This window comes from Euleptes europaea, chromosome 8, assembly GCF_029931775.1.
Source record: "Euleptes europaea isolate rEulEur1 chromosome 8, rEulEur1.hap1, whole genome shotgun sequence".
In the NCBI taxonomy this organism is placed as follows: domain Eukaryota; kingdom Metazoa; phylum Chordata; class Lepidosauria; order Squamata; family Sphaerodactylidae; genus Euleptes; species Euleptes europaea.
This window is the reverse complement of record NC_079319.1, coordinates 90712678-90727690: the sequence shown is the minus strand read 5'-3', so window position 1 is coordinate 90727690 and position 15013 is coordinate 90712678. Positions and strand designations below refer to the sequence as shown.

The 15013-nt window shown below is 43.1% G+C and overlaps 1 protein-coding gene across 3 annotated transcripts in view; it reads left to right on the top strand.

Annotated features, from left to right (window-relative positions):
- Positions 1-10912: 10912 nt before the first annotated feature.
- LOC130481507 (cadherin-9-like) overlaps positions 10913-15013 on the top strand; it is a 94371-nt gene continuing 90270 nt past the window's right edge. For 2 of the 3 annotated variants that reach the window (XM_056854187.1, XM_056854189.1), the window contains exon 1: positions 10913-11143. In XM_056854187.1, the coding sequence (XP_056710165.1) occupies positions 10913-11143 (231 nt within the window). The remainder of the gene's footprint in view (positions 11144-15013) is intronic. The other variant, XM_056854188.1, reaches the window with a different exon arrangement.

Here is a 15013-nt window from a genome sequence, read left to right as displayed (position 1 = left end):
TAAACGGCCCCCGGGCCTGACGTTCCCCATCCCTGCCCTAGTGTCTGAGGTGGAAATCAAACTCCCTTTTACAGAATATTCAGGTGGCCATGGAAGGAGCAACATATAAAGAGATAATAAATACAGTACCTTTGGCTATTGCCTGGCAAGGAAGCAAGTCCTTCAGAACATTATCTGGAAGGATTTTGATCAGAGGAACAATCCACACAAGGAGATGGCAATTGGTACAGGAACTGACATTTTAGCTGATACGGTTTAGTCTCCTTGGCAGAGAACAAAGGGGCAGATTTTGAATGTAGCCAAAATTACTTCAGTTTGGCTCATAAGAAATGCAACATATTCAGTGGTTTATATTTCATGTAAGGATTGGCGATCTTGTACCCTCATCCTTTAAAACTATGGTTCTCAACTCCTCCTCCATTCCACCACCACCACCACCCAGTTTAAAAAGTAAATAATCTAATATAATGTATTATATTTAGACCAGTGTAAAGTTTTGCTGGAGTATGGGAGCACGACATAAAAATGCTATGTCTGAAATAAATGTTTTCCCCTTTTGTGCTTGCAGCTGGTATCAATTCCCCCCCCCCCCTCAAATCAATGATACCTAGGGTTGCCAGGTCCCTCTTCGCCACCGGCAGGTGGTTTTTGGGGCAGAGCCTGAGGAGGGGAGGGTTTGAGGAGGGGAGGGACTTCAATGCCATAGAGTCCAATTGCCAAAGCAGCCATTTTCTCCAGGGGAACTGATCTCTATCAGCTGGAGATCAGTTGTAATAGCAGGAGATCTCCAGCTAGTACCTGGAGATTAGCAACCCTAATGATACCAGCTGCAAGACCAAAAACAGGAAACATTTCTTTCAGGCACATCATGTTAATAGTGTTGTTCCCATACCCCATATCCCAGCCAAACTTTGCACTGCTACACTGGAGCAGATCAAACCTACTTTCTCCCCGCTACAAAATATATTTTCTCTGTATTACAAGATAGGCACTGTGGTTGATACACGGTTTTAACAATTAACAGAAGTTAGAATCATAGTAATCTTACAGATGCAAAGGTGCTCTATGAAGTACAATTTTTTCTGGTGAAGATAGGAACATTGTTTTGAGGCAGACACAATACTCAAATTTTAATTTTAATCAGAGGAAATGTATTGGCAATTTAATGCGCTAATTATTATTCTTCACCTTCAGGTCTATAAGGTTACAATGAGGCTAGAACAAATTATTATGACTTCTGTCATATGGACCTTGAAGAGGTTACTGTTTCGTTCCACTGTATGATTGTGTGGGCGTGGGCCTTATTGTTAACTCAATCTGATGATAGCAGAAGTATACTGAGCTGAGTTTGTACATGGGATCTGGTCATATTATCCTGTATATTTCATTATACATGTTCACTATTCACTGTTGATGTTACTCTCTTGGTCAATTTACACTTGGTTTTGGTACGTAATTCTTTATATCTCTTCACCTGGAATTTATTTAATCCAGATTTTTTTTTAATAATTCCTGCCTTTAGGATATTCTGGATGCCCCTGGCTTTGCCCTAGTCTTTTGGTACCCTACCCCCAGGCAGCATGACCTAAACAGAATTAAAAATCCATCGTTTGATGTCTCTGTTCTTAATAAGTTGTTGCCGATGCCTTACCTCCTCAATGTAAGCAATTCAAAATGTAGGAGAGCTTTCACCTTAATGTGACACAATACTCTCCCTTCAGCTGTGATTGGAGACAAATATAAAAAGATCCCTTTTCAGGAATGTACATGCGTCTGCCAGGATGGTAGTGTAGAGACAACAGAACATGTGGTATTTGCAGGATTTAGAATCACATTTGGCAAGAATTGATACTACCCATTTTGGCTGGCCTTCCAACTAGACAAAAATCTATCCAAATAATGAAAAGACTTTCAGATAGGAATAATGAGATAACTTATAAAGTCACCAAATATGCAAGGTTTTGTATTAAGCATAGATGTACTTGGTGTAATTCTGATAAGGGAAGTGAAATATATCACTGAATGGGTAATAATAAGAAAAATATTAATTTTATTGTAAACATTTTTTTCTAATTAGTGTTTTATGGAAAGATATATTGCTATATTTCATTGTTTTAATCAATGTTAATCCTTTTGTATATCTGCTTTGCTGGTCAATGACCGTAATAAATTGAATTGATTGACTATGGTTAGCGGATACCAATCTTGCATCCACAAAAGGGGATACATCCATCCATAGGAAGATATTAAGGAGTAGAAAGGTTCATACAGGAGAAGATGCTTCTGGCGGGTACTCGGGCACAAGACAGTTTTAAGGGTTTGAAGGTGAAAGCCAGCACCTTGTGGGGGGGGGGGGACTAATGCCTGGAAGACACAATAGCAATCACTGGAGCTGTTCTAACAAAGGTGTGATGTGCTCCCATCTGCTCGCTCTCATTAAAAGATGAACAGCAACATTTTGAATTTATTGAAATTTCCAGGTAATCAGGGAGCACATTGCAACAGCATTAATCTGGAAGTCATTACGGTATGAATCACAGACTCTATAACTCATCAGTAGGCACAGATGACGTAGCAGCTGATCCAAAATACCCCAAAGCCCCTATTGCTTTCTGTGGTTGTCAGGAACCAATTGTGTCCAAGAGAGGCTCCAACCTACAAAACTTGTCCTTCAGGGAAAATGTAATCCTGTTCCAAACAGGAGTCTCCCCAACCAGTCCAATGATCCCCCATCTCCACCTCTGTCTTTTGGGCGGTAAACTACGATTTGGATGGATCATATGAGTTCACTTAGATGCAGGGCAGGATTAAGACCCTAAGCACTGAAAAGATTCTGGTGCCCCCCATAGGTAATTCAAAATAAAAACTGTGTGTGTGTGTGCGCGCGTGTGTGCGTGCGTGCGTATGTAAAGGGCTGTCAAGTCGCAGCCAACTTATGGCAACCCAGTAGGGTTTTCAAGGCAAGTAACATTCAGAGGTGGTTTGCCTGTCTCTGCATATCAACCCTGCTGTTTCTTGGTGGTCTCCCATCCAAGTACTAACCAGGGCTGACCCTGCTTAGCTTCTGAGATCTGACGGAATACAGGGCCGCCTAGGTCAGGGCAAAAAATAAACCAAAAACAAACAAACAATACTACCATGACACGATTGGTTGCCCAGTTTTGCACCCAGGTCTGTAATCACAGAAAAATTGACAGGGCCTTTTTCCCTGAAGAGTGGCAGAGATTTTAGTTCCTGAAATGACTGAATCTCTAATATTTGCCCAGGAGAATGTCAAAGTGTTAAATTGCTGACAGACGTGTAGTTTTAGCTGGTATCTATTAGGACTATCCTGTGTTTATCAAAATCATTTGTATGTAAATTTTATTATTTCTGTAATTTATGTTTCCTTTATACACCTACTGGTGTATAAAAGAACGCAATACTAAACCATAAAAAAATTAATTTCAAAAGTACCTTAAACTTACATTTTTGCTGAAATTTAAATAGCTTCTTTCTAGATTTTTTTATATACCAAATTCTTTCAAACTTTGTGTGTGTGTGTGTGTGTGTGTCTGCTTTGCTGGTGCACTAAGTCTTCCTATCGGGGCATACAGTGCTGCTCAGATGGAGCTCTGAGAGTTCTGTTTTAAGTGTCTGGGGGGCCTTTGGTATCTTCCTCTCCTCTCGTTTAATTTCCTCTGTCTTCATCCAATTATATTTCGGCTTCATTACATTTCAGGGGCTCAGGTAGATGTAGGGTTGCCCACTCTGTGTTTGGAAATACCTGGAGATTTGAGGGCGGAGCCTGGGGAAATGGACTTTAGGGAGGGGAGGGTACAGACCATACAGTAAGGTATAATGCCGTACAATCCACCTCCCAAAGCAGCCATTTGCTCTAGGAGAAGTGGAATAAATATTTGAAATAAACAAATAACAAATAAATAAGCTACCTATGCAGTCTGGAGATCAATGGGAATTCCAGGAGATTGCCCTGCCCCCACCTGGAAGTTGGCAACCCTAGGTAGATGGTTGTTGTTTTGTTTTCAATATAAATAAGATCAGCCTGCTATTCTTCAAGGATTTCTAGGGTTGCCAGCTCTGGGCTGAGAAATACCTGGAGATTTTTGGGGCAGAGCCTGAGGAGGGAGGGGTTTGGAGAGGGGAGGGACTTCAGTGCCATAGAGTCCAATTGCCAAGGTGACCATTTTCTCCAGGTGAACTGATCTCTATCAGCTGGAAATATTGAGTACCTGGAGGTTGGCAACCCTATCTATTTCTCATGCAGGATTCTTGAACCCCCAAACAATTCTTCCCCCCAACTTTATGAAGAAATTTGTTGTTGGCTGTCTGTGGACTGATTCAGCTGGGAAAGCCAGCATTTTAGCATACATAAAGAATAGAGGAATAAAGAAATGTAGCATTGCCACCACTAGGCCTGATAAATTACATGTCAGTATGTTGCCGGAGGTGACCCTCATCGTTTCATGGCGGGATGCTTACAAGATCAGACAGTTGGGGAGAATAATGCCGCACTGCTCTCCGCGCCTTTCTGTTTAGCATTTGGCAGACAGAAGGTTACAGTGTTTATGAAACACCAAAAAAAATGCCACAAATAATGCTGAGTATCAATATCCAAGTGCAGGGAAACAGCTTATGAACAAGAGGGCTTGTCATGTTGAATAAAACAGCATTTCTGCACAGGAAATAAGTAGTCCAGGGAAAAGAAAGGGATATTCGTGCCTTTTACGAGCAATTTTCTTTTTCACCCCCATTTTAGCTCTGAATAATATTCTCTTAACACAATGAGAATGTTGGCACCATAAATAGTGAGTGATATACAGAGATAAGAAGTTGTCTAATTTTATGAAATGGTACGAGTGAAATGCATTACTGTAGGAGTGGAACTAATGCCAAAACATCAGTGGAGTAAACCCAGAAAGCTTTGCTGTAAGGTACGGCTGTTTGTTTGTTTGTTTGTTTGATTTATTTTACAAGGGCTGTGTTTCTCATTCACACTTCCCTGAATAAAAGAAGGCACTCAGGAAAATAGTCCCTGGTTTTAAGGATAACTCACAGACACTAGGGTTGCCAACTTCCAGATGGTGGCTGGAGATCTCCCAGGATTACAACTGATCTCCAGGTGGGGTATAATGCCATAGAGGTCAAAAGCCAAGGAACCCACAGTGGTCGGTTTAAATTCTTTATAGGCTGAAGAAGCCTCGGGGTGAAACGTAGATTTAAATACCTGGGATACACGTACTGCTTTATTGTTGTAACATCCCTAAACATAAAGCCAGAGGGATATAAATGAGAACACCTCAAAAGGATCAGTGGATACGCTACAACCGAGACCCAAGTTACGCTAATGACGTTTGCCACGCTACGCTCCGAGCGGCAGAAGATGCACTTTTGAAACAGCTCCATTGAAAAGTCACGCCGTTTACCCAGTTCAAGTTACTGTTTTGTGGTTTGGAACGATATTACAACCTGACTGTGGTAGCTTTGTCATAGTTAACAGACCGCTCCACAGGAGCACCATTTCTAATATTGGAAGTCAACGGTTGGACTGTTTTTGTATATATTCTCTTTGACAAGTAGTTGTGTGTGTTCTCATAGACTTATTGTTGTACAGCACTGTGTTTGTTTGTTCTTTGTGTTCACTATTAGTTCATCATAAGTAAATAGTTCTGGCATTGTGGGTTAAGCATTTTGTGAGCCTTGTGCTGTATTTTTTGTATTAAACCACCTGGAGGTTGGCAACCCTACTGACACAGGCTAGAATAAACTCTGTCTAATCCTTGTAAATGTGTCTGCATAATTAATCAAACACATAAGTAGGATGACAGCTATAGTGAAATCTGAATCAACACATTTGCTAACAAAGCCTTACTACTGATCTCAGCTAATCCATAATACATACATTTAAATAATCTATATAGACCCTTTTATATTTTAGGCCTTTCTAAGATCTATGAAGGCAAAAATATGCATTGCAATCATATAAACGTTTACAGGTCTCTTGTAAGTCCTTTTAAAAAAATAACTTCAGTGCCAGCATGGTGTATTGGTTAACAATGGTCGACTCTAATCTGGAGAACAGAGTTTGATTCCCCACTCCTCCACATGAGCAGCGGACTCTAACCTGGTGAACTGGGTTGGTTTCCCCACTCCTCCACCTGAAGCCAGCTGGGCTACCTTGGGCTAGTCATAGTTCTCTCAGAACTCTCTCACCCCCACCTACCTCACAAGGGGGGGAGGCAAGGCAATTATAAGCCACTTTGAGACTCCTTACGATAGAGAAAAGGGGTTATAAAAACCAACTCTTCTTATTATTATTTGCTCAGTTATTTAATGCATTTTTATACTACCAGTCAGGAGAGGAAGAAATGAGTGAAGAAATGCTTAAATATATCCATTCTAAAGAATTTCATCTTTGTGCTATTGGTGGGGGGGAGGTTTTGCTCAAAATAAATTTTGACTTGAGGCCAGAATTTCGGCTGGTTTGCACAATCAGCAGAATCAAGCCATAAAGATCTTCTTGGATTACACCACTCCAGGCTGCAAGCAGTGCAAGTTTGCAAGTTTGAAGGGTCACCATCAGGAAACAAGCAAACAGACAGAAAATTGGCATGACAAGAAGGATAGTTCCGCTCAGGTTCTTCCTTGAGAAACCTTTTGTCCCTTATGGACAGGCAGTTTTTTGGGGGGAGGAAATCAAAGAATCTGTTTCAAACACAGTCCACACCAGGTAACTGCAACATGTTTGTTATGTTAGATAAAGAAAGAACATGGTGAGGTATGCCAGCGTGGTGTAGTGGTTAAGAGTCGTGGCTTGGAATAGTGGACTCTGATCTGGAGAACCAGGTTTGATTCCCCACTCAAAAACGGACAACTCGAATGGGTTTCCACCTTCCGCTACTTGGGCATTGTCTTCAGTTACAACCTATCTTGGTCTGCCCATCTGGACCATGTGAAGAAGACAGCAAGATCCAACACTGTAATGGTAGAGAGGTTTTTTCGAACCAAGGGGGCCAAGCACATCCCGTCTGCCATTGACGTCTTTAACGTGAAGGTGGTTTCCCAGATTCTGTATGGAGCAGACATTTGGATTTCCGGTGTGGATGAGAAGCTAGGCTGCCTTTTGAACAATTTTCTCAGGAGAATTACTCTCCGAGGTGTGTTGCTGGGCCTGCCCTCTGTGTGGAATTGGCCCAACCCTCGCTTGAGGCACGTGCGTGGAGGAGAGCAATTAAGCTTAGGTTTAAGTTGCCGGACGACAATCTCCCGTCCCAGCTGGGGTTTCTCCATCTTACTCTTAGGGACCCGGTCCCCAACCCCTGGCTGAATCTGTTAGCGGAAAAACTAAAAGTACTGGGACTCCCAATCTCTACTCCCTCTGACAACCTGGTTCCATCTCATTTAGCAGCAGTCTCGAAGAGATTGAAGGAGTTAGATTGGGCCAGTACGGTTGGGAGGACCAGATGTACTTGCTCCGCTCTGGTCTTGGGACTCCCCCCACCGGAGAAGCTTCCAGAGTTCCACCCTACGGTTTCAATCTCTTCACATCGTCGGGCTCTCCTTTTAGCTTGTTTAAATGCCTTTCCATCCATGGTCATGTTGGGTAGATATACTGGGATACCTTTTCCGGACCATCTCTGCCCATGTAACACGGGTGAAATTGAAACGTTGGACCATTTGATGCTCCGCTGTCCTCGCTGGTCTCAAGATAGAGATGCTCTTATTGCTCCAATCCTCACCAGCTTGAACCTCCCTCTACATGCCTGGGTGTTGCCTTTTTTGCTTGGCGACTCAACTAATGGTGCAGCCACATCGAATGTTGCCCGCTTTTTGGCCAGAGTGGCTGCTCTTAAGAAGAAAGAACTCTCAACGCCTACCTCTGGCAACTTTTAGTCAGTTCACTCCGCCCCCAGTTTATTTTAGTTAGGAATTTTATTTATTGGGCTGACGCCTAATTTTTAGCATTGTTAACTTAAGATTGTATTGTATTATACTATGTATTATGCTTCCCATCCTCCCTCGTCTTCCCCTCCCTTCCTTTCTTCCTCCCTTGGTCCAAGACTGTGGTCATAGACCTAATAAATTATTATAGATTCCCCGCTCCTCCACATGAGGCTAATCTGGTGAACTAGATTTGTTTCCCAGCTCCTACACACGAAGCCAGCTGGGTGACCTTGGGCACGTTACATCTCTGTTAGAGCTCTCTCAGCCCCACCTACCTCACAGGGTGTCTGTTGTGGAGAGGGGAAAGGAAGGTGATTGTAAGCTGGTTTGAGTTTCCCTTAAGTGGTGGAGAAAGTGGGCATATAAAAAACAACTCTTCTTCTCCTCCTCCTCCTTCTGTGTTGTAAAAGCAAATATTGACTGTTGTAACGAATGCATTCCCTCAAGTTAAGTCTTGGTACCTCTCCTTGTTCAGTATTTCCACTTGAGATTTTGGAGAAGGAAGCGGAAGTGTGTTGGTGAAATTTGGGGCCGTTACTTAGCTGGAAGACAGAGCATTGGATCTTCTCAATCACTTCTGCTAAGTTGTTCCTTTCCTTTCCTTTCCAGAAAAAAATCTTGTTCCGACAGAGGAACCTTTCTCCGTCACAACAAGACTGCTAACTTAGTGGAAGGAATCACTGGATCTAATTCCCCATTAATACAGGAGTAACAGGTAGCTTGCTACAATGTTTTAACAGGTCCCCTCTCTGCGGGTGAAAATGCATGGTCGCTTTAGCCTCCTTTATTCCCTGTTTCAGCCAGGATTCAGCCAGGATCAAACTCACATTCAGTGAAACGCATGCATTCGTTCCTGGCTGAATCCTCGCTGAAACAGGGAATAAAGGAGGTTAAAGCGACCGTGCGTTTTCGCCCCGCTTTTCTTTACAAGAATCTTTCTCCTTTAAAAAACAAACAAAAAAAAAAAAACCACACCAACTTATTATTTCAGGGTAGTTATCCTTCAGTAACCAAGGAGTCAAAATAATTGGGCACCTGGGGTAGAAAACACACATGGCAAAGATTTCCATTTCTCTTCCCTTCCCCATAGCAAGGCAAAATTATGTATCAGATCATGGCTTCTAATGGGACCCCAAATCGGCTACCCAGAGCAGCCTGAAGGTAGCACAGGCCCCGACTGCAAGGTCCAAAATCCTCTTGCTCAGTTGACATTAGCAATTTATAACTCACCTAAATCCAGGGTTTAATGAGCCGGGGCTCACCAGCGAATGAAAGGTTGAACTTAAACCCTCTTTTTTTTATTTTTTAAAAATGTGCACATTAACATTTCTAAGCAACATGTCTGAAATGAATGGAATACATTATTGATAAATACCTAAGGAAGGGCTGGGGGAAGAGGAGACTGGCAGATGGATGGGAGAGAAAAGAAAGCCAGCTAGATACGTTGATGTGTCACTGGGGGGAGGAGGAATGATTCTGGAGAAAAAGGGGGAGGGAATCTTCAGTTATAAAAACTTGTTCCTAACTGAGCTTCATCTAGATTCTGAGGTATTAACATTTCAGAAAAAAGTCACTAGTATAATGCCAGTAATCTATAGGGTTGCCAGGTCCCTCTTTGCCACAGGCGGGAGGTTTTTGGTGTGGAGTCTGAGGAGGGCAGGGTTTGGGGAGGGGAGGGACTTCAATGCCATAGAATCCAATTGCCAAAGCGGCCATTTTCTCCAGGTGAACTGATCTCTATCGGCTGGAGATCAGTTGTAATAGCAGGAGATCTCCGGCTAGTACCTGCAGGTTGGAAACCCTAATAATCTATATGAAATTGAGCGAGGAGAAAGACAAAAGAGTATATTTTTGTTTAGCTCCACATGCAGTGGCTATAGGGTTTCCATTCTTCAGATGCTGCCTGGAGATCTCCTGCTATTATAGCTGATCCACAGATGACAGAGATCAGTTCCCCTGGAGAAAATGGCTTCTTGGGAGGATGGACTCTATGGCATTATATACCAATGAGGTCCCTCCCCAAACTCCTCTTTCCCCAGGCTCTGCCTCCAAAATCTCCAGGTATTTCCCAACCCAGATTGGGCAACCCAGATTGGCTACTACAATTCAATTGCAATCTATCACAGAAGCTTGGTTCCTTCCTTCAGGTTTCCTCACATCTATGTACACACCACCTCTTTTGCATTCATCTGAATGCAGACACTCTTCTCAATTCCAGAAGGAAGGCACAAAGGGGATAGAAGTCACTTTAGCTAAATAAACTGAGATTTGGTAGCGGAAACGAAGAAGAAGAAGAAGAAGAGGAGGAGGAGGAGTTGGTTTTTATATGCTGACTTTCTCTACCCTTTAACAGTATAAGCTATAATAGTATAATGTTGTTAGAAATAGGTGAAGCTTGTATGTCCCTTCTCAGGAAACTTGGACTACAGGGGTTCTCTCCTTCTACCCCTCAACCTCCTTCGCTGAACTCCCAGGCTGAATTCCCCTCTTAGAAACCCCGTTTGAAGTACTGGCCACAAACTCCAGAAACAAGCCCCACAGAGATCCCAGGACACTGCAGGATGAGGGAGAAGAAGAAGAGTTGGTTTTATATACCGACTTTCTTTACCACGTAAGGAAGAACTAAACTGGCTTACCATCACCTTCCCTTCCCCTCCCCACAACAGACACCTTGTGAGGTAGGTGGGGCTGAGAGAGCTCTAAGGTTGCTGTGACTAGCCCAAGGTCACCCAGCTGGCTTCATGTAGAGGAGTGGAGGAGGAGGAGGGAGGAAGGGAAATCATGCTTCTGAGCACAAAGGTTTGAGACAGGACTCAACACTTGAAAAAAAATTCTTAACATTCACGAAAATCTTTTATCTCCTATTCACAGATCGTTTATAAGTGGAATACAGCATTATTTGCACAGGATTCTTCTAGCTGAAGCAAAAGACCCATTGAGCCTGACGGACATTTTGCTGAAGCTGCCAATGATGAGAACTTGCTTCTGCTTGTCATTTCTTATCTGGACTTCTATGCTTCACGAGGTTCACACATCACCATCGCCAAAAAGGACTAACATGTACTTGCAAGCGGGATGGATAATGGGGATGCCTAAGGACCACGGAAGGGCACTGCATCGAACCAAGCGGGGCTGGATGTGGAATCAGTTTTTTTTACTGGAGGAGTACACTGGTCCAGATACTCAATATGTGGGCAAGGTAAGCACTGTGTTCATATGACCGTTCGACAAGATGACAGGATCCTTATATACATATAATAGGTTTTGGTTTCTTGACTGCACTGAAGCCAGGCAGACTGATGGTAGCTTTCCCTTGGGAAGAAATGAGCTATTTATATATCTCACAATTTATGGGCTACTGCTGCTTTGGGAAAACCAATGGTCTTCTGATACCACGCTATACATTTGTTGAGTCATTGTTGAGTCAATGTTATGTACTGATTCATAATTAATAGGGGACTTTTTCCCATAATGGATTGAAAGTGTTACCAGAAAAGCCAAGGAATAACTGGCAGCTATATCAAGGGGATACCTGTGTTATGAATACATGAAGCTGCCTTATACTGAATCAGACCCTTGATCCATCAAAGTCAGTATTGTCTACTCCACCGGCAGCAGCTCTCCAGAGTCTCAGGTAGAGGGTCTTTCACATGCCCTATTTGCCTAGTCCCTTTAACTGGAGATGCCCCGGATTGAACCTGGGACCTTCTGCATGCCAAGCAGATGGTCTATCACTGAGCCACGGCCCCTCCCAATTCTCTCTATTAGCGTTGTTATGGGGAAGGAGATTTCTTTTTCTGAAATTCACATTTTAAGTAATAGCCATTGATTCCTCCTATCTGCTTTTCAAATATGGATCTCTCATTTCTTTTTTATTTATCTTTGAAGAGAAATCAATGGTCCCTTTTGTAACTTCAGCTCTTGCAGTTGGTTTATGTTACACCCCACAGGGTGGTTCTCTAGCTGGAGGGTAGGAAGGTTTTGGAAGACATTGCCTGCTTCTGAACATCTACAGAGTAAAATACTACAGAACAACTCTTCCAGCCCTTCCACTCTTCAAAGTTATATTTTTCCAATATGGAATTGCTTAGAAACTGACTCCAAATTCCTAAAAAAGAGGGGAAGAAATGGCTTGTTTGAATTTAGGGTGAAATTGGGCAAAAAGGAACTAAGAGAATTTCTCTTAACAATGTGTGTGTTAAGTGCTGTCAGGTTGCTTCCGACTCATGGCAACCCTATGAATCAGTGTCTTCCCAAACGTCCTATTGTTAACAGCCTTGCTCAGGTCTTGCAAACTGAGGGCCATGTCTTCCTTTATAGAGTCAATCTATCTCATGTTGGGTCTTCCTCTTTTCCTGCTGCCTTCAACTTTTCCTAGCTAGGGCTGTTGAAAAACATTCGGTAAAGTACGGCTTCGGCAAAATTCAGCCCATTTAAATTCGGGACGTGCCGAAGTCCGAACTCCCCCGCTTCGGATTCGTGAAATTCAGCGCGAGATCCGGAGTTCGGGGGAAAATTCAGCCCCCCTTGGGCCTTCACGGGGCTTCCATGAAGGTGTGTGGGGGGGCTCTTTAAACAGATCTGCGCCTTCCAGCTGGAAGGCCTGTGAAGGTGCACGGGGGGGGGGGGGGCTGAAAAACGGCGGGAACGCCAAACCTGCCGAATTTATTCGGCGATGCCCCGAATTTGCTGAATTCGGGGTGTCGTTCCATCCGAACTGAAAACAGCCGAATCAGGAGAAATTTGGCTGTTTTTCGGTTCAGGACGAACCAAATCGACAGCCCTATTCTGAGCATTATTGTTTTTTCCAGTGTCTCTTGTCTTCTCATAATATGACCAAAGTATGATAGCCTCAGTTTAGTCATTTTAGCTTCAAGGGACACTTCAGGCTTGATTTGATATACAACCCATGTATTTGGTTTTTTGTCAGTACACAGTATCCGTAACAATCTCTTCCAACACCACATTTCAAAGGAATCTACTTTCTTTTTGTCAGCTTTCTTCACTGTCCACACCCATACATGGTAATAGGGAATACTATGGCATGAATTAACTTGAACTTGGTTGCCAGTGACACATCCAAACCACAGCTCTTTACTACTACACCACGCTGGCTCTCAGCACACTTCTCCACCAGCAGCAGCTGGGGATGCAACTCAGAAACAGGGTGATGTCAGTCCAAGTTCACTAGCAGCCTTGAGTTTAAGTAACATTTAATTTGGTCCCCAGTTTCTCACTGCTACTATCTTGGGGAAAATACTAAACAGGAAAGTATGACATCTATTCTGCAGCTGCCAATCTCACACATAAGGGCAAATGGAAAACCGGTAAGAGTAAATCAATACCCATAACTACCTTAGTGGCACAATCTGTCTGCTTCAAATGGTGACATTTTGTGATGACTTGTCTGTCTCAGGAGGACTTTATGTGTAGTCACCTTGAAAGGGGAAAGACACACTCTCAACAAACACCACTGTAACCAGCTCCAAGCTTCCCCCCTTTTCCTTGCATTAACCCAACACTTCTGATCTTGTTCCTCTTAGTTGAATGATTTGTTTATTCAACTCTGTTGCACATGACAACTACTTCACACGCTGAAGGATGTGCAATGTGGCACATATGTATACATATGATAGTTTATCTATATAAACTACACAGTTATTCTATCAAATGTTTCATGGAACTCCCAGAGATCTTGCAACAGGTGAAGCCTGACCTCTTACTGGGTCTTACCAGCATATTTGTTATGGGCAGAGTGTTGACTTAAAAGTAGTGCTAAAATGAGTGTCCAATCCTGATCTCAGTTCTCATTTTTTCATTTTTTCAAAAAAATCTAGACCTAATTTAGAGAGCCAGTGTGGTGTAGTGTTTAAGAGCGGTGGTTTGTAGTGGTGGACTCTGATCTGGAGTACTGGGTTTCATTCCCCACTCCTCCACATGAGTGGCAGAGGCTAATCTGGTGAACTGGATTTGTTTCCTCACTCCTACACACGAAGCCAGCTGGGTGACCTTGGCTAGTCACACTTTCTCAGCCCCACCTACCTCACAGGGTGTCTGTTATAGAGAGGGGAAGGGAAGGTGATTGATTGTCCCATAAGAGGCAGAGAAAGTCGGCATGTAAAAACCAACTCTTCTTCTTCGTCTAATGTGGGTCCATCCCATTCATTTGTTCAGTACAGGGCGGAGTGCATATTCAAAGGGTCAAAAGAACATGCTGCCTGGGGCTGCCCCCATTCCATTCTGTGGAGTGGGAACACCCCCCTCCCCATTCCACAGTCTGGTTCTCAGGGCACATGAACACATGAAGCTGCCTTCTACTGAATCAGACCCTTGGTCCATCAAAGTCAGTATTTTCTACTCAGACCAGCAGCGGCTCTCCAGGGTCTCAGGCAGAGGTCTTTCACATCACCTACTTGCCTAGTCCCTTTAACTGGAGATGCCTGGGATTGAACCTGGGACCTTCTGCATGCCAAGCAGATGCTCTACCACTGAGCCACAGCACTTTCCTTCCAGTACAGGTATGCCTCCTAAATTCTCTTCATCCAGTTTATCTCTGGATTTTGGAAATTTTGAATGCCTAGTCTCACTTCTGAACTGGAACCAACATTTCAAGAAACTTCCATTGTTCTGAAGATTTTTTTTAAAATCCCAGATTTTGTACCAAACACTGTGGTATATGCGGTTTGCCACAGTCTTCAGATCCTTCCATTCATCTGCATCTGTATTACTGATGTAAACATCTGCATTGCATTGATAACATAAATGGCAGGGGAAGGACACAAATAAATGTCAAGAAAAGAAAACTGGCAAATCATGCAGGCATAACATTCATAACTGCAGAAATTCCACAAGCTAAATCAGAATTATGGAGGAGTGAAATGCAGCATGAAAGGAAATGTGGGTACAAGGAAAGAAGTGGATGGGGGGAAAGTGTTCCTCTATAACCAACTCCCCCCCCCCCCCAGCTGTGCAAATAAACAGGAGAAAACTCCCGTTAAAATTGCAGGTCTGTTGCCATGATGTAGCATGTATACATGATACATCATGCAGCGGACCTGCACACTAATGG